Source organism: Aristolochia californica, unplaced genomic scaffold, assembly GCF_029961685.1.
Source record: "Aristolochia californica isolate CCGP_79_NKW_82.1479 unplaced genomic scaffold, dmAriCali1.0.hap1 SCAF_2, whole genome shotgun sequence".
Lineage (NCBI taxonomy): Eukaryota > Viridiplantae > Streptophyta > Magnoliopsida > Piperales > Aristolochiaceae > Aristolochia > Aristolochia californica.
In genome coordinates, this window is record NW_027181881.1 from 2,335,533 (window position 1) to 2,350,181 (window position 14,649).

General features: G+C 38.3%; 4 protein-coding genes across 5 annotated transcripts; 3 read left to right on the forward strand and 1 right to left on the reverse strand.

The window, feature by feature from the left end:
* The first annotated feature begins 104 nt into the window (after window positions 1-104).
* Window positions 105-3,049, forward strand: LOC137956310 (cysteine-rich receptor-like protein kinase 44). Of its 2 annotated transcripts, XM_068803755.1 has the most exons (3): window positions 712-855; window positions 932-1,619; window positions 1,808-3,049. In XM_068803755.1, the coding sequence occupies exons 1-3, from the start codon at window positions 807-809 to the stop codon at window positions 2,865-2,867; spliced, it is 1,797 nt and encodes a 598-aa protein (XP_068659856.1). In that variant the 5' UTR covers window positions 712-806; the 3' UTR covers window positions 2,868-3,049. The 2 variants fall into 2 exon arrangements, with proteins under 2 accessions (XP_068659855.1, XP_068659856.1); XM_068803754.1 differs by having other exon boundaries at window positions 105-1,619.
* Window positions 3,050-5,200: 2,151 nt separating this feature from the next.
* On the forward strand, window positions 5,201-8,639 carry LOC137955620 (SEC12-like protein 2). Its single transcript, XM_068802641.1, has 10 exons — window positions 5,201-5,558; window positions 5,633-5,727; window positions 5,871-6,021; window positions 6,466-6,557; window positions 6,682-6,781; window positions 6,869-6,941; window positions 7,027-7,147; window positions 7,265-7,381; window positions 8,108-8,175; window positions 8,272-8,639. Exons 1-10 carry the CDS (start codon window positions 5,286-5,288, stop codon window positions 8,379-8,381), a joined length of 1,200 nt encoding a protein of 399 aa, XP_068658742.1. The 5' UTR covers window positions 5,201-5,285; the 3' UTR covers window positions 8,382-8,639.
* A 699-nt stretch (window positions 8,640-9,338) lies between these two features.
* On the reverse strand, window positions 9,339-11,584 carry LOC137955623 (beta-carotene isomerase D27, chloroplastic). Its single transcript, XM_068802642.1, has 8 exons — window positions 11,358-11,584; window positions 11,178-11,270; window positions 10,954-11,058; window positions 10,640-10,739; window positions 10,430-10,521; window positions 10,209-10,289; window positions 10,040-10,108; window positions 9,339-9,848 (listed from the first exon to the last, which is right to left on the reverse strand). Exons 1-8 carry the CDS (start codon window positions 11,487-11,489, stop codon window positions 9,711-9,713), a joined length of 810 nt encoding a protein of 269 aa, XP_068658743.1. The 5' UTR covers window positions 11,490-11,584; the 3' UTR covers window positions 9,339-9,710.
* Window positions 11,585-11,685: 101 nt separating this feature from the next.
* LOC137955619 (pentatricopeptide repeat-containing protein At4g01990, mitochondrial-like) lies at window positions 11,686-13,605 on the forward strand. The gene is made up of 2 exons (XM_068802640.1): window positions 11,686-12,112; window positions 12,235-13,605. Exons 1-2 carry the CDS (start codon window positions 11,834-11,836, stop codon window positions 13,471-13,473), a joined length of 1,518 nt encoding a protein of 505 aa, XP_068658741.1. The 5' UTR covers window positions 11,686-11,833; the 3' UTR covers window positions 13,474-13,605.
* Window positions 13,606-14,649: the final 1,044 nt, after the last annotated feature.

The window sequence follows — 14,649 nt, forward strand, 5'->3', positions numbered from 1 at the left end:
TTGACGAAATTGCATTTCTTTATTTGGACAATGCGGCCCCATCCTGAAAAAAGACGGAATAACACGGTCGAAGGACTCGCAGACGAAGCACCTAAGAAATTGCAAAGGGCAGATGGTAGGAAGAAACAGCGTTTACTTTTACGCGGGTTGTTGGACGAAGGCTCGCTTCAATTTGGTTCGTCTCTACCGAGGGTACCCGTTGTTTCTCTGGAGTTTTGACACAGCAGCGGGATGAACCTCTGTGATGCAATCGCCAATCAATCTACCATCTATTATTCTCAGGGAAAATACAATCGTCTGTCGTCTTCGAAGAGACTATCGTCTGTGGGTGGGCGGTCTCCCGGGAAGCAAACAAGGGGCAAGGAGTCTACCAAAGATTGGGTGGCGCGGTCCTTCTATTCTGTATCTCCGACTGCAGAGAGGAATTCTACTTCTGTTGCCACAAAGCCCAAATCTCCTGCTGCGACTCTCGACGATCGTGCCAATGGAAACTCAGGTAAGGATTCTCCGGACAAGAAGAAAAATTCGTACAATGGGAAGCCTGCAGTTTTCTTTGAGCAGTCTGTTATAGATTCCCAAGCCGAGAAGTTCAAATTTTGCCTGGTGGGGAAGTTCCCTAGATGGCGGCCGAGCTTGTCGCAAATCAGGGAATGGGCCACCACGAAGTGGAAGCTTAAAGGCCAGTGGTCGATTACGTTGCTGGATCATTGCCATGTTTTCATTACTCTGGACAACGAAGATGACATGCTCCATGTTTGGGCAAGAAATCGATGGTTCATCGGAAGTCACCTGATGAAAGTATTTAAATGGTTCCCGACTTTCGTACCAGCCAACGGGGAGCCTTCTTCTGCTGCGGTATGGGTTTCTCTGCCTTCCCTTCCCGTGGCCTTTTTCCAAGAAGAGCTTCTATCTCCTATTGCTGCTTTGGCAGGGAAGGTGTTGACCATCGACGGTCCAACAAGAAATCTCTCTCGAACAAACGTCGCGAGAGCGTGCGTGGAGGTTGATCTCCTCAAGGACCTTCCTCGACAGATCTGGATTGGGGTCGGAGAAGGAGGTTTCTGGCAAGATCTCTGCTATGAGAAATTGCCTCCGTATTGTACTGAATGCAGGCAGCAGGGGCACTCGACTAAAGCTTGTCAAGCCAACAGAAGCAATTCTCAAAGCAAAACTGCGAAACTGAAACCCAGTATCAAGAATCCAAATTCACAAATCAAAGAAGAAGGACGCTCCCAAGAATACTTCAGTCGAACCAAGCGGGTTCGAATTTCTCCCATTATTGATGATAAAGATGATAGTAATCCGATAACGCGACAGGATTTGTCTCAATCACAGGGAAAGGGGAAGGGGAAGGGGAAAGAAGTTGAGAGTACATCTGAGCGTTCTCTTCCACTATCACTTGGTGGACACTCTTCTGGAGAACAGAGAGCAGAGTGCTCATCTGCACCAACCAGTGAACAGGTTGTATTAGCAGAGGACCCAAACCAAACAGACAGCGAAAGAGAGGATGTTCCAGTGACTAACAATGTTGCATTACATACAGAAGTCCGTTGGAAGGGTATCGGCTTACAACAGAGAGGAAGCTCTCACCTGGTTGAACGAAAATCTCCTCCAAGAAAGTAAGCTTCCATTTCAGCATTTTATGATTGGGAACGTTTAATCCAGAACTCATATCGCAGCAGAACAAAAAATTAGCATCTCTGTTGCAGAGGAAAACAAATTAGACAAATTAAGATATAATATTGCAATCTTTACAATTCATGTTTTAAACTCAAAATCTTCAATATCTTCAATATCTTCGATGCAGAATGAAACCCTCTTCGAAAAGGCCAATCTTCTTTTGGAAGACGAAACAGAAGGACTTCCCAGTCGTGGAGTTAAGGCCTCCGACTCTGATGAAATACAAGTATTCAGAGATCAAGAAAATGACTAAAACTTTCAGGGACAGGATCGGGCAAGGAGGTTTTGGTATCGTCTTCAAAGGGACGCTTCTTGATGGCCAAGAGGTAGCTGTGAAGATTGGAAACGAGCGAGCTCGTGATGAAGAATTCTCCAATGAGATGGATAGCATCAGGGACATTTCCCATGCTAATGTTGTCCGGTTGCTGGGATTCTGTTCTGAAGGGAGCAAGAGAGCTCTCGTATACGAATTCATGCCCAACGGTTCCCTCGATAAGATCATCTACTCCAACGAATCAAAATCTTCATATTCAGTACAGCGGAGCCAGCAGTTATGCAAAATTGCAGTTGGTGTCGCTCGAGGACTCGACTTCCTGCAACATGGATGCCATCCACCCATTGTTCATTTTGACGTGAAACCAAGCAACATCCTTCTAGACAAAAATCTCTGTCCAAAACTCTCTGATTTTGGGTTAGCCCGCAGGTGGGGATTCTCTGGTTCTATGACCGTTAGAGGCACCTACGGTTACATTCCGCCCGAGTTGGTCTCGCTTGGGAGATTCTCAAAGAGAACAGACGTTTACAGCTACGGAATCATGTTGCTGGAAATGGCATTAAGAAGGAAGCCTATAAATTTCGATCCGCATGACTCCGAGGAAAAATTTCTGGTTGATTGGGTTTTCAAAAACGTGACTCCGCAGGGAGGAATTCCAGGCTTTGCATGGGAAGCAACAGAGAGAAAGCTGATTATAGTAGGCCTTTGGTGCTCTCAACATGACCCGGAGAGTCGACCCTCGTTTAGTACAGTTGTGGATATGCTGGAAGGAAGCGTCGATGACCTGAACGTCCCTTCAGACAATCGGGTTGTTTATCAGTCAATTGAATATGCAGAATATGCAGATTATGCACATGTAGACGACAACGATCCCAACGTTTCTTGTTCAAGTTCTTCTCTAGTCGGAAGGTGATCCTACTTTATTTTAAGGTGGCTCCGGAGCCGATTCCCATTCTCATTGGAGATCATAAGAACAGTTGCATGTAACGTTTGAGAAATAATTAGAACGAATAACTTTTAATTCCTGATTCGCTTGAGGAATGAAGTTTGTAAGTTGTATCCCTGCAATTCTGAGTCTCAGAATCTTTTTTTTTTCTTCATGCTTTTCATTTCTGCAATGCAAAAGCTGGTTAATCTCACATACCACAATCTGTTATAATCCAAATTTTTACAACAACTTAACAAAGTATGTATGGAATAACTTAGAACATCAATCATCAGTGTACTTCAAGAACGAAAGAAAAATATAATATAAATTATTATTTTACTATATTTGGTTCAAGTTGGGATCATTGTCATTACTTGGAAGATATGATGTAATTACGGTGACACTGATGTAATTAGTTTATGTTTTCTGTATTTTATTCACTCTTACTAGGGTGAAGGGTGTTCTTGTAATATTAGTATTTTTTATATCTATAAATACAACTTGAGGAGGGGAGGATTTGGACTAAGTCAATTACCCTATTTTTTTCTCCTATTTTCTCCAAATTTGTCACTATTCTTTTTCTCGTCCTAAACCTTCTGTCCACAACTCTCCTTCTTCTTCTTCTTCTTCTCATCCCTTAATCCTCTTCTATTTTGATTATACATCATAGAATCCTAATTTTCAATACAGATAATAGTAGAGAATATAAACATGAGAATAGCAATAGTGGCAATTCAAATACATGCAAACACTAGCAGAAAACGTAATTCAGAAATATCACTTTCCAACAACTTAAAGTAAACAAAAACAGAGAAAAACATCGAGGCAGAAGACCAAAGAAGTGTAGAGAACTTCAAAGGAGAGCAGAATAACAACACCTTCAAATTTCTCAATACAACATCTCAATCAATATATCAAGAAGAAAAGCAAAATGCAGCTTAATCATTCATATAGGAAACAAACAACAATGCAAGCTACTAAATCACATTTGGTCTTCTTTGATCAACCGAGCAATAAAAAAGAATTTTATTTTGGAATCTTGAAAATCATTGCTCTTATACCATGATGGCTTTCAAGATTTCATACATTATGATCTTGATGAAAGAGATAAGGAAGAAGAAAAAGGAAGATGAGAGAACAAGTGAGGAAGAAAAATGGAGAAAGAATAGGGTTACGAACTTGTGTCCCAATTCCTAACCCTCCCCGTTAAGCTTTATTTATAGATGCCAGAAGTTTAAATATAACAAGTATATCATTCACCCTAAAAGGAGTTTATAAAGGACAAAAATAATAAGATAATTACATCAATAATACCCCAACTTATTCATATCTTCCAACAGGACTCAATTACTTATGAACATTTGGTATGTTTATTTTGTTTGAGAAACAATTTATATCTCTTATGGGCTAATTTGAGGCAAACTAGAATTTTAGAAAGAATCCAACATCTATGTATAGAAGGGGAGGTGGAGAATTTTGAGGGAAAACTCTACCTCCCATTAAGTATAATAGTGAGTTGGTACACTCTTTTTTGATTGTTAGAAAATTGACTAATATTTGTATCTAGGAAATTAAATGGGAACCTCTTTTTCATGGAAAAAAAATTTAAAGTAAAGAGGGGTTGGGATGGATTGGGGATGCATCGGGTTTACTAGGATAAGTGCAGATGGGTCGGGTTTACGAGGACGGGACAAGGATGGGTCAAATTTAAATCGAGTTTACAAGTATGGGGAGGACGAGGTTGCGAGATGTGTGATCGGGTCGGGTTCGGGTTTGACGTTTTGGGGATTTGAGTTTAAGGGTAAAGGATCATGTTTCCGGAAACCATTGTGAAGCTTGAGAATAGACTTGACTTTTTTATGTTCAGTAATTACTTTTTTTAGGTTACATTGAGGAATTTTTATCATTAGAGCCTAAAGATTATTTAAGAATATTATTTTTTAAGAATCTTTCTTTTCATTATTGTAATATAAAAAAGACAAAATAGTGTCATAAATTCAAATTCATAGAAATATTAAATAATAGTATGTTTATTTATAATAAATTTATAAATAAAACTATATTGATAATATTTGATTTAATTGATAAATAAACTTTATGATACTATTTTAATACTTTATAGATATTTTAGTTCTTAGACTTGTACATAATTTTAATTATTATATTAATTATTATATAATTTTAAAAATATTTATTTATTTATTTTGCCTTGTACATCCAAATCTCTTATTTTTCATGGGTATCCAGAAAATATATATAGATATTTTTCTCTCCTCTGTTTGTTTGAAACACTGCCTAGGTGAGTTGCTTTCCGAGTGCACTAACCCCCGTCTAATTGTGAAGAGGGTCGAAATGGTGGAAAACATACTATTAAACCACTGCTGATCTGCTGGACAGACGAGAATGGCGATTCCTGCCTGCTGCAAGAAGTATGGGTTGCCCCTCTACTGTGCTTCGTGGGTTCCCTTTGACAAGATCCAACAAAATAGCATCCTCCAGCAGGAACCAAAGGAAGAAACAACACGAGAAGAAAACTCAAACGAAATCAAGCAATCTCCATCGCTCATTCGGTACCTGGTTTTTGGTGGCGGTGGAGGAGAAGGGCGTAGTGGGGTTCCTAACGCGCTTTTGCTGGCCCAATTTGATTTCTCCACTGCTTCTCTTTCTGACGAGCCGGTAAGTTTGTGATGCATCGGCCAATCTGAATTGATCTGGGTTCTTCATTGTGACATTTATCTCTGGTTTTTCAGGTGAACAAGCTTAGAACTAATGAAGAATTGCCTTATAGGATGGCGGTGCACCCTGGAGGGGAAGGCCTTGTTTGTTCCTTCACCCAAGACTGCAAGTTTGTTCTCTCTTGTTTTATTGTTCTCTGGCATATGTTGTATATAACAGCTACTTTTACCTTTCTTTCCGCGAAATATCAGGCAATAGTGAAACTGTGATTACTCATATTAAATCCATAACACTTCGAAGTTGTTCATATAGGTGGTTTGAATGGGACATACCCAATAGCGATGAAAGCCCTAAGCTGGCCCTGAGATCGTCGGAGAAATTGCTGACACAATTGGAAAGTGTCGGTTTGCAGTTGGCTTTGTCCTTTAACTCAGAGGGTTCAATTCTTGCAGCTGGTGGTGAGGTGCGCATTAACTTCTCACTTTGTCTGTCCAATCTTTGGGCTAATAGCAGTTTGTGCAATTTCGGTGTTCTGTCTTCCTAATGGCATAAAGAAATGTCCTGGAAATCAAAATATTACCATTGTCTTCTGCTGCTCTTGAAACAGTTCGAGATTTCCAGAGTTGCGATTTGATCTATTTGTTTGTTGTTGAGATGTAGATTTATACTTATAGCTTTCAACTCTTTAAAGAAAGAGTTTATTAGTTTAAGCAATTTTTTGCTGTCAAAATTCCATCTTCTTAGGATAACCTTGATCCTAAACTTGCTGTATGGTATCAGTAACCCCTTGCTGTTTGTTAATTTGTGGATTGCCTACCTAGTTGAACCCATATTTTTCAACATTTTCTGTTAGTGAGTTACAATTTCTGGCAAAGATTTATGGTTTTTCTAATCTGATGCTTTGTAGGATGGTCACTTGAGAGTTTTCAAGTGGCCCAGTATGGACATTATTCTTGACCAGGCTGATGCACATGGATCAGTGAAGGATCTGGATTTCAGGTAGGTCTGAAACAGGCTAAGGTTGAAAGGTTCACAAGGCGTGAGTTTGCCAAAAGCTGAATCCATTTATTTATTTGCTTGGTTTTTTAGGTTATATATGTTGACTAAATGCAATTGGTTTCAGTTCCAATGGCAAATTTCTTGTATCTTTGGGAAATAGTGGTCCTTGCAGGGTTTGGGACCTAATATCGTCTGTAATTGTTGCCAATCTACCTCGAGAGAATGTGAGCACTTCTCTGAAATTGTCTTGTTGCTTCTGTTCTTTGAATGTTGGCATTCCAAACCTATTTTTATGTGGTTGTAACATGCAGGATGAGATATTTGGGTTCTGCAGATTTTCCCAAAGCAGTGTTAATGAAACCTTGTATATTACTGCTATGAAAGGTGAGACTTCTTTTTTTACTTTTGCATGCAATTCTCCTTATATATAATTTTGTCTCAGTAGGAACAGGTTGACATTGTTTTGCAGGTAAACATGGGGGTATTATATCTTGGAACACCACCTCATGGATGAGAGCTGGATCAAAGCAACTAGTTCGTGACCCAGTGTCTGCCTTCAACATTTCTGCTGATGGAAAACTTCTTGCCTTGTAAAAACTTTGGTCCATTGCTAAGACATTGTCATATACTATGCTTTCCTGTATGATTACCTGAATTGCACTGGCTGTAACTTCTTTTGTTAATGTTTGTTCCTACCAACTGTGTAGAGGGACGATTGAAGGAGATGTTATTATAGTTGACTCTGCTACGAAACAGGTGCACACAAGGGTTAAGAAAGCACACCTTGGTCTTGTCACTGTATTGACTTTCTCACAGGACGCCAGGTCAAACCCTTCAACTTCTTTTTGTTTGTTTAATTGGCTTTTGATCTAAGTTAACTTAAGACCTGAACTGATCCAAAACAGTGGATTGCTTAGGCTCCACATTCTGATTTAGTGTTCTATCACTGGATGGCTCTCAATGAACTCAAGAAGGGGCACTTTCTGTTCATGCTTTAATGAAACATTGTTGTTCCTTACATTGCACTGGTGGGGTCATTTCCAAGATATGAAATGGTAGTGCCAGATTACTCAGAGAAAGAATTCTCAGTTATAGAAGCAAGTTTAATTGGTGGGAGGCTGGCTGTGTTTTGAAGCGTGTATTTGTGGATGGGGTTTGGGGGAAGGGCCTGCTATAAAAACTTGAAATAAAAAGTTTGAAGAAAATATCCATTTTCAAAAAAAAAAAAAAAAAAAAAAAGCTTGAAGAAAAGATCTTCAAGCATCAAGAGGAGCCCATCTATTCTCAGTTGTGTTATCACTAAATTCTACTTGTCTTGGAGAATTTGAGCTATAAATGGAACTTGTTGGTGACTTCATTGATATTCATTTAGTCGCAGAATGTTTCAGAATGAACTTTAAAGCCCTGGGGCAGAGGCAAAAAATCTGCAAACCTTGAGCAATCCATGTTATGTTTTATCAAAATCTTGCAATCCTAGCTGTCTTTGCTATTGTTTTACATTCTATTCGTTGTCCAGCATTTAATAACCATTCCTTGATGAACAAATACAGGGCTTTGGTTTCTAGTTCCTTTGATTCGAGTGCAAGGGTGACAGTCATAGAAAATAAAAAACAAAATGGTATTTTATCCTGTTTCTATGTAACAGTTTGGTTTTTTGCTACAAAACGTTTATTCAATGGTACCATTAATAATAACCTGTTTTGTGTCTCTGCAGGATATAGCATGTGGCTTATCTTTTTCATCATTTTACTGGCTATTATTGCATACATCACAAAGGATACGGAAGTTCTATCTTATATCTGTCCTCATATGAAGAAAGGGTGATTTCATACCTATTTTTGCTTTACTGGCAAGTAGTTTCATTGTTAAGTTATGAGAACTGTACTGGTTTTATTGGCAAGTGAAACTAGTAAGTCTGTGGTCATGTATTCATCACAGGCCTATTCCATAGAACAAGAGTATGCAGATTTCTCTGTGAAGATGTTTGTTTTCTTTATGCAAAGTGATACTTGGTTGTGGTTACGAAATATATGAGGTCAGAAGTGCCAGTGGCAAATGTGGCACCTTACTGTTTGGTGGTAACTGAAACAATGGATTCTCATTTCCCACTATTCAGTCTGTCATGCTCCAGATGTGAGAGTGAAGGTGGCTAAAATCATAGGAATCCCCTTTAGGTGGACTGATTCAACCAAGAGGAGAGTTGAATAGTGTGGTGAAGGTATCAAACCAGTTTGTTTTTTCCTTAGTAGTATGCCAAGTATTTTGTAGTTAGTTCTGACTGTATTTAGTTGATTGTGATTGAATGTCTTTTTGTACCCTGCCCCTCCTTTCATGCCGTTTTCAAAATGGGGAAACATGTGCACATTTGGTAGAGTTTTTTTTTTTTTATAAAAAGGGAACAAAGCAAACATGTGGACAGTTATCCATAAGTTTCAAATGAAAAAGAGAGCAAGGTTTGTTATCATAAAAATGTTCTAAAGGTCTTCTTTCTTTTGATTTGTTGAGGCTTATTCCATGTTTCTGTGGACAGTTATCCACCTTCCTGATAGCATAGTATTGAGTTGCCAGGCACAATTTGGCATGCCAAGAAACTAGACTGCACTTATCCCAAGTACTTACTACAAAAAGCTGCTTTTCAAGTAAAAATCCTGTCTGGGAAACGTAATTTAAAGAGTAGTTATTTGCGTTTTCCTGCGCTTCAGATCACTTAGTCATAAGTATAATTACTTGTTCGAAGCAATTCTCCTAGTCTAAGTATGCACTCCCAACCATCTTGAGAAACGTTAAAAATAAGTTTCTGGGTTCTATAATTTTTTTGTAAAGGATACGGGAAGAGTTAAATGGAGCTTTTTGTTACTTCCAGTCTGAAATCCAGTTTTGGGTGTTTTCTCTCGTTCCTGTTTTCCGAATCCTACGAGTTTCCATTGTCTGAAAGCATTCTGGCAAAAATTTCCTCTGCTGCATCCGTGAGCTACTGAGCTCTGACCACAAAGCAAGATGATATATCCTTGATAATTTTGATTTTATAGCTCAAACCTTCATAATGTATAGACATGCTGGTCTAGTACATGGATTCACCTTGCAGCTTCTCATCATCACCAGCCACTTTTCATTGCGGATATAATCAATTTCTTGTACCCTTTGAAGGGTTTCTTATATCTTTGGGCATCGTGTAGTCTCATCATTTCTCCTGAGCTCCCTACGTCTAGTGGCATTTGGGCATATCTGCAAGCAGGGCTCCTGGAAGACTGTATCTTTCTCAGGCGGAGGAGGAAGCACTCCAAATTTGAACTGTAATAAGACAGACCGTTATCCACTATGCAGTTCACATTAAGATTGTCTGGAAAAGAAGGCAAGTCCATTATTTTTGGTATTTTCTGAGACAAGAGAAGTTGGAACCTTTCCATGACTGAAATTATAATCTCCTACAGAAGAAAAGCTGTATCAGAGGCAAAGAACCTCTTAAGAATATGTTACACTACCTGACAGCTAAAATCACTGAAATTTGGTTCCATCGTCAAAGGAACCCCCATCTGATCCTTGAAGAATGTCTGAGCAGAATGACATGAAAAATACAGGCTAAATAAGTGTAGGAGAGGAACTTGAACCCCATAATAAGAATTTTTCAAGACAGTGAAGATTAGTAACTACCTGTGTTGGTAGTTTGCATGTGTTGATGCAAATGCCTATACATTTGCTTTCTTCCAAATATTTACATTTTTCCACAAACACCTATTTTAATATAAAGAGTCAATAGAGATGTTAAAAATTAAATGCCAAGGGCAGTCACATTCTTTTTTTTTCTTCTTTTGATTCTAAAGAAAGATAGGATTGACCAAGAAATTAAGACATTGGAAGGATGAACATCTCACCCCGCTTTTCCAAGAGGATCCATTGGAAAGTTCAATGGCATTCACTGTGCATTTCCCCATTAACCATTGACAAGTGATAGCAGTCACCCTGGCTTCAAAGCAGAGTAAATTAGAGCAACCAAGATTAACTCAAATTTCAAAAAGAAAAAAAAATTTACAAAAAAATCATGGGTTCAGAATCACAGCTACAAACGTGTTCTTAGTTCTTACCAACCATTGTAGCAGCTACCTTTCCGCCTGCTATGGGTGATACCAGTAGCTTAAAAAGCTCTAACAGCCAAGAAGGGAACAGGGATACCAGAATCCTTACCTGTAATGTAGAAAGGTCGGAGGTCAGTGCGAGTCCAACAAATAAGAGCCAGAAATTGCTGAGACTATCAGTATGATCGACAGGTAGGAAAGACGGGTAAAAGTTGAAAGATCTATATGCTGGAACAAGGTAGTTTTGAGGAGAAGAATAGAGAAGATCTCAGACTTATACGCTGGAACAAATAAATGTTTTTCAAAAAAATTTGTAAGCTTACAGCTGCTTCCTCAATCTCCGTATCCCGTTGGCCCTTCGTCATGAGATGGTTTACGACTTCCATGAGCCCATCGTATCCAGGCTTCTCTGAATCCCATCCAACCTCCTATATGTTCTTGAAAGCAAGAAGAGCCCACGTCAGTGGACAGACAGAATGAAGTCGCCGTTCAGGTCCAAGGATGAAGAATCTAGTGATACTCTTCTCATACAGAAAACAAAACCCACCTCCACCATTTTTCTGCGGAAAATTCCCAGGAACCAGTCGTCAATAATCCCCGGCTTGTACTCAGGTTTCGGAGCTACTTCTGCAATATTACTCTGGAAGAAGATGAAGATAAAGGAAAATAATTGGGGAGTCTATCAACGAAATCCGAAATACCCACAAATGAAGAGTAACATACATACCGACTGACACCGAATCGGGGCAAAAGATACATCAGAAGAAACCTTGAGTTTTCTTCGCAACGGTGATCGTTGGACCAAGGTAGGCGAAGGTGGGAAGGAAGCGAGAGGGCGATGAAGAGCCAAACGCTCCATTTGGAAAACTGGAGCACTTGTTTTTCCCACTAAAGGCTTATCTGTAGAAAAACGAATAAGAAGTGCGGAGATGATGCCATTTGACGGCGTACGATTTAACGGAAGAGTGGCTGTGAATGATCGGCGGTAAGCATCACCAGCTTGGCCCGTTAATTCTACCTAACCGCCTCAAAAATTGAAATTACACTCAAAGCCCTAACTTCATTTGCCAATTAAAAAAAAAACGAAAAAGAAAAAAAAAACAGAGGGAACTCTGACAGATCATAGAAGCTAATCATTTCAATGGTGATTGTGTCAAAAGATTTAATTATAATTTCAGAGAGCATCGAACCCTTAAGGAAAGGATGTGGAGAAACTCAATTCGAGGCTTCTCCTTGATCCGAGCTGAGACGGGTAGAAGGTTTTCTGCCACTGCGATGGAAGTGTCGTCTGTGAATCCAGGGAGCAAGAAAAAATCCATTCTCTACAGCCGTTTGTCTGCTCTGGGTAAGAGTACGAGCAACGCGACCGTCTGGGGCACACTCGACGAATGGGTCGAGGAGGGTGAACCGGTTGATAAATATGAAATTATTGGCTGCGCCAATCAGTTACGCAGATATAAGAGATACCAGCATGCCTTGGAGGTTCTTCATTCGCCGTCTTCCATGACCGATCAAACTGCTACATTTTTGTGCTCGTTTTCTGTTTTGTCAAGGGTAATCTAGATTATCGTTTTGATTTTTTTGAGCTTTTACTTATTATGTAGGTCATTGACTGGATGGAGAAGATGGATCTTCAGTTTACTTACAGTGATCATGCGATACGCTTAGATCTTCTATCGAAAACGGAGGGAGTAGCTTCTGCCGAGAGTTACTTTACAAGTCTCTCTCAGCAGGGGAAGAACAAATACACCTATGGTGCTCTTCTCAACTGTTACTGCAAAGCAAGTATGTCAGCGAAGGCCATGAAACTTTTCGAGAACATGAAGGAACTGAATCTTATTTCCTCTTCTCTGCCCTATAACAACATGATGACTTTGTACAGAAAGTTTGGCCAGCTCGAGGCGGTACTCCAGTTATTCGAGGAAATGAAGAACAGAGGGCTCACACCCGATTCTTTTACTTACGTGCTCTTGATGCAGAGCTACGCATCATTGAAAGATTTTGAAGAGGTGGACAGGATCATGGAGGAAGCGAGGAGAGGAGGCAAAGGTTTCTTAAACTGGAAGATGTACACTGCCCTCGCTAGGATTTACATCACAGAAGGCCATTTCGCTAAAGCTGAATCAACTCTTCAAGAGCTGGAGCAAGTGAATAAAGTTCATGACAGAGACGTGTATCATCATCTGATCAGCTTATACGCAGGCACAGGCAATTTGGCAGAGGTTAATCGTGTATGGAAATCTCTGAAATTAGCATTCCCAGAAACCATCAACAGGAGTTACTTCTTCATGCTTCATGCACTAGCTAGGTTGAAGGATTTGAAGGGCATCAAGAAATGTTTCGAGGAATGGGAATCCAGTCATTCCAATTATGACATTCGGCTGCTGTACCCAGTGATAGGTGCTCACCTCCTGCAAAGCATGATCAAAGAGTCGGAATCGCTTTACGAAAATGCTGTGAGGAAGATGGAGACACCCTGTTTAAGAATTCTCGAAATGTTTATTGATTTTGCCGTGGCAAATAGGATGATTGACTTGGGTCTGAAGTATATCAACGTGGTTATCAATGCAAACACAGAAAACAATGGCTGGAAGTTGAGCCAAGAGAGGGTCCAGGCGTTCTTCAAGTGTCTTGAGGAGGAAAAAAATGTCTTTCTCGCGGAAGAACTTTTCAAGAAGTTGAGAAGGATCAAATCTGTTGATTCAAATGCTTATATGTCACTGGTTCGTGTTTACTCAGCGGCCGGGAGAAGGGATGCAACGATACGTCAGCGCATGGAAGAAGATGGGATTGAGGGGGATCCTGAAACAGAGAAGCTACTTCACCGTGTATGCCCCAAGTAAATGTTCAAACTCTTTTGCTTGTTTGATCTCAATAACTCATCAAGATTTTGATTGTTTAAACTAAACCTTCATGCTTTGACCATCAGGAGCTTCAATTTTCACCCATGTCGATGATCTGAGGCTATCCATCAGGATTACATAGTTAAATTTTATCAGAATAGTTATGATCATGAATAGTTCTTGTAAAATTCCACCCTTGGTTTAGTCCAATTTCTATAATTTTTATCTAATCAAATTAAGAAATTGATAAGAATCGCTGACCAATTAATTTGATAAAATATGTAAATTTTTAGTATGTAATATGTTAATTTTGACTATTTTTAGTTTTTACGTACAAAATAAGGAATTTTACCAAAATACCGGAAACAACTTACTTATGAAAATAACGAGGATCTCAAATTATTTACAAAATTACCGAACTTTGACCGGGCCACTGTATATGTGGACAGTCAAAATGACACGTAAGCGTTGACTGCTTACGTGTTGCCCCGTCATCATAGCGATAATGTAGATGAACATAGAGGCTGCTACGTTATTATTATCGACACGTCATTACATGATTAATTTTTGAATAAATTTTAAAAAATTAAAAAATCAAACACACTTTTTATTACCTTATATCTAAAATAAATAAAAAATATTTTTTTAATAAACAATTAAATAATTAACTCTTACTTATTTAACACCATTTAATATCAATTAAAATATTTATTAATTAAAAAAATTATCGTTACACTTTTTATTTCTTCATATTTTAACAAATAAAATAAAATAAGTAAATTAATTAGATTTAAAATATTTATAAATTAAAAAATACAAAAAAATTATTTTAGAGTTTAAAAATACAATTTATTTGTATACTTTTTATCACCTTATTTACAAAATAATAATATTTATAAATTTAAAAAATCTTACTCTTAGGTCTTACCCATATATTTTCAATTTAAAATATTTATAAATTTAAAAAATCTTACTCTTAAGTCTTACCCATATATTTTCGATTTAAATTTTTTAAATTTTTTTAAAAATATACAAAAAATTTATTTTGGAGTTTAAAAATACAATTTATTTGTATACTTTTTATCACCTTATTTACAAAATAATAATATTTAAAAATTCAAAATATTTATAAATAGAAATAATCTAACTCTTACCTATTTATTATGGATTTAAAAT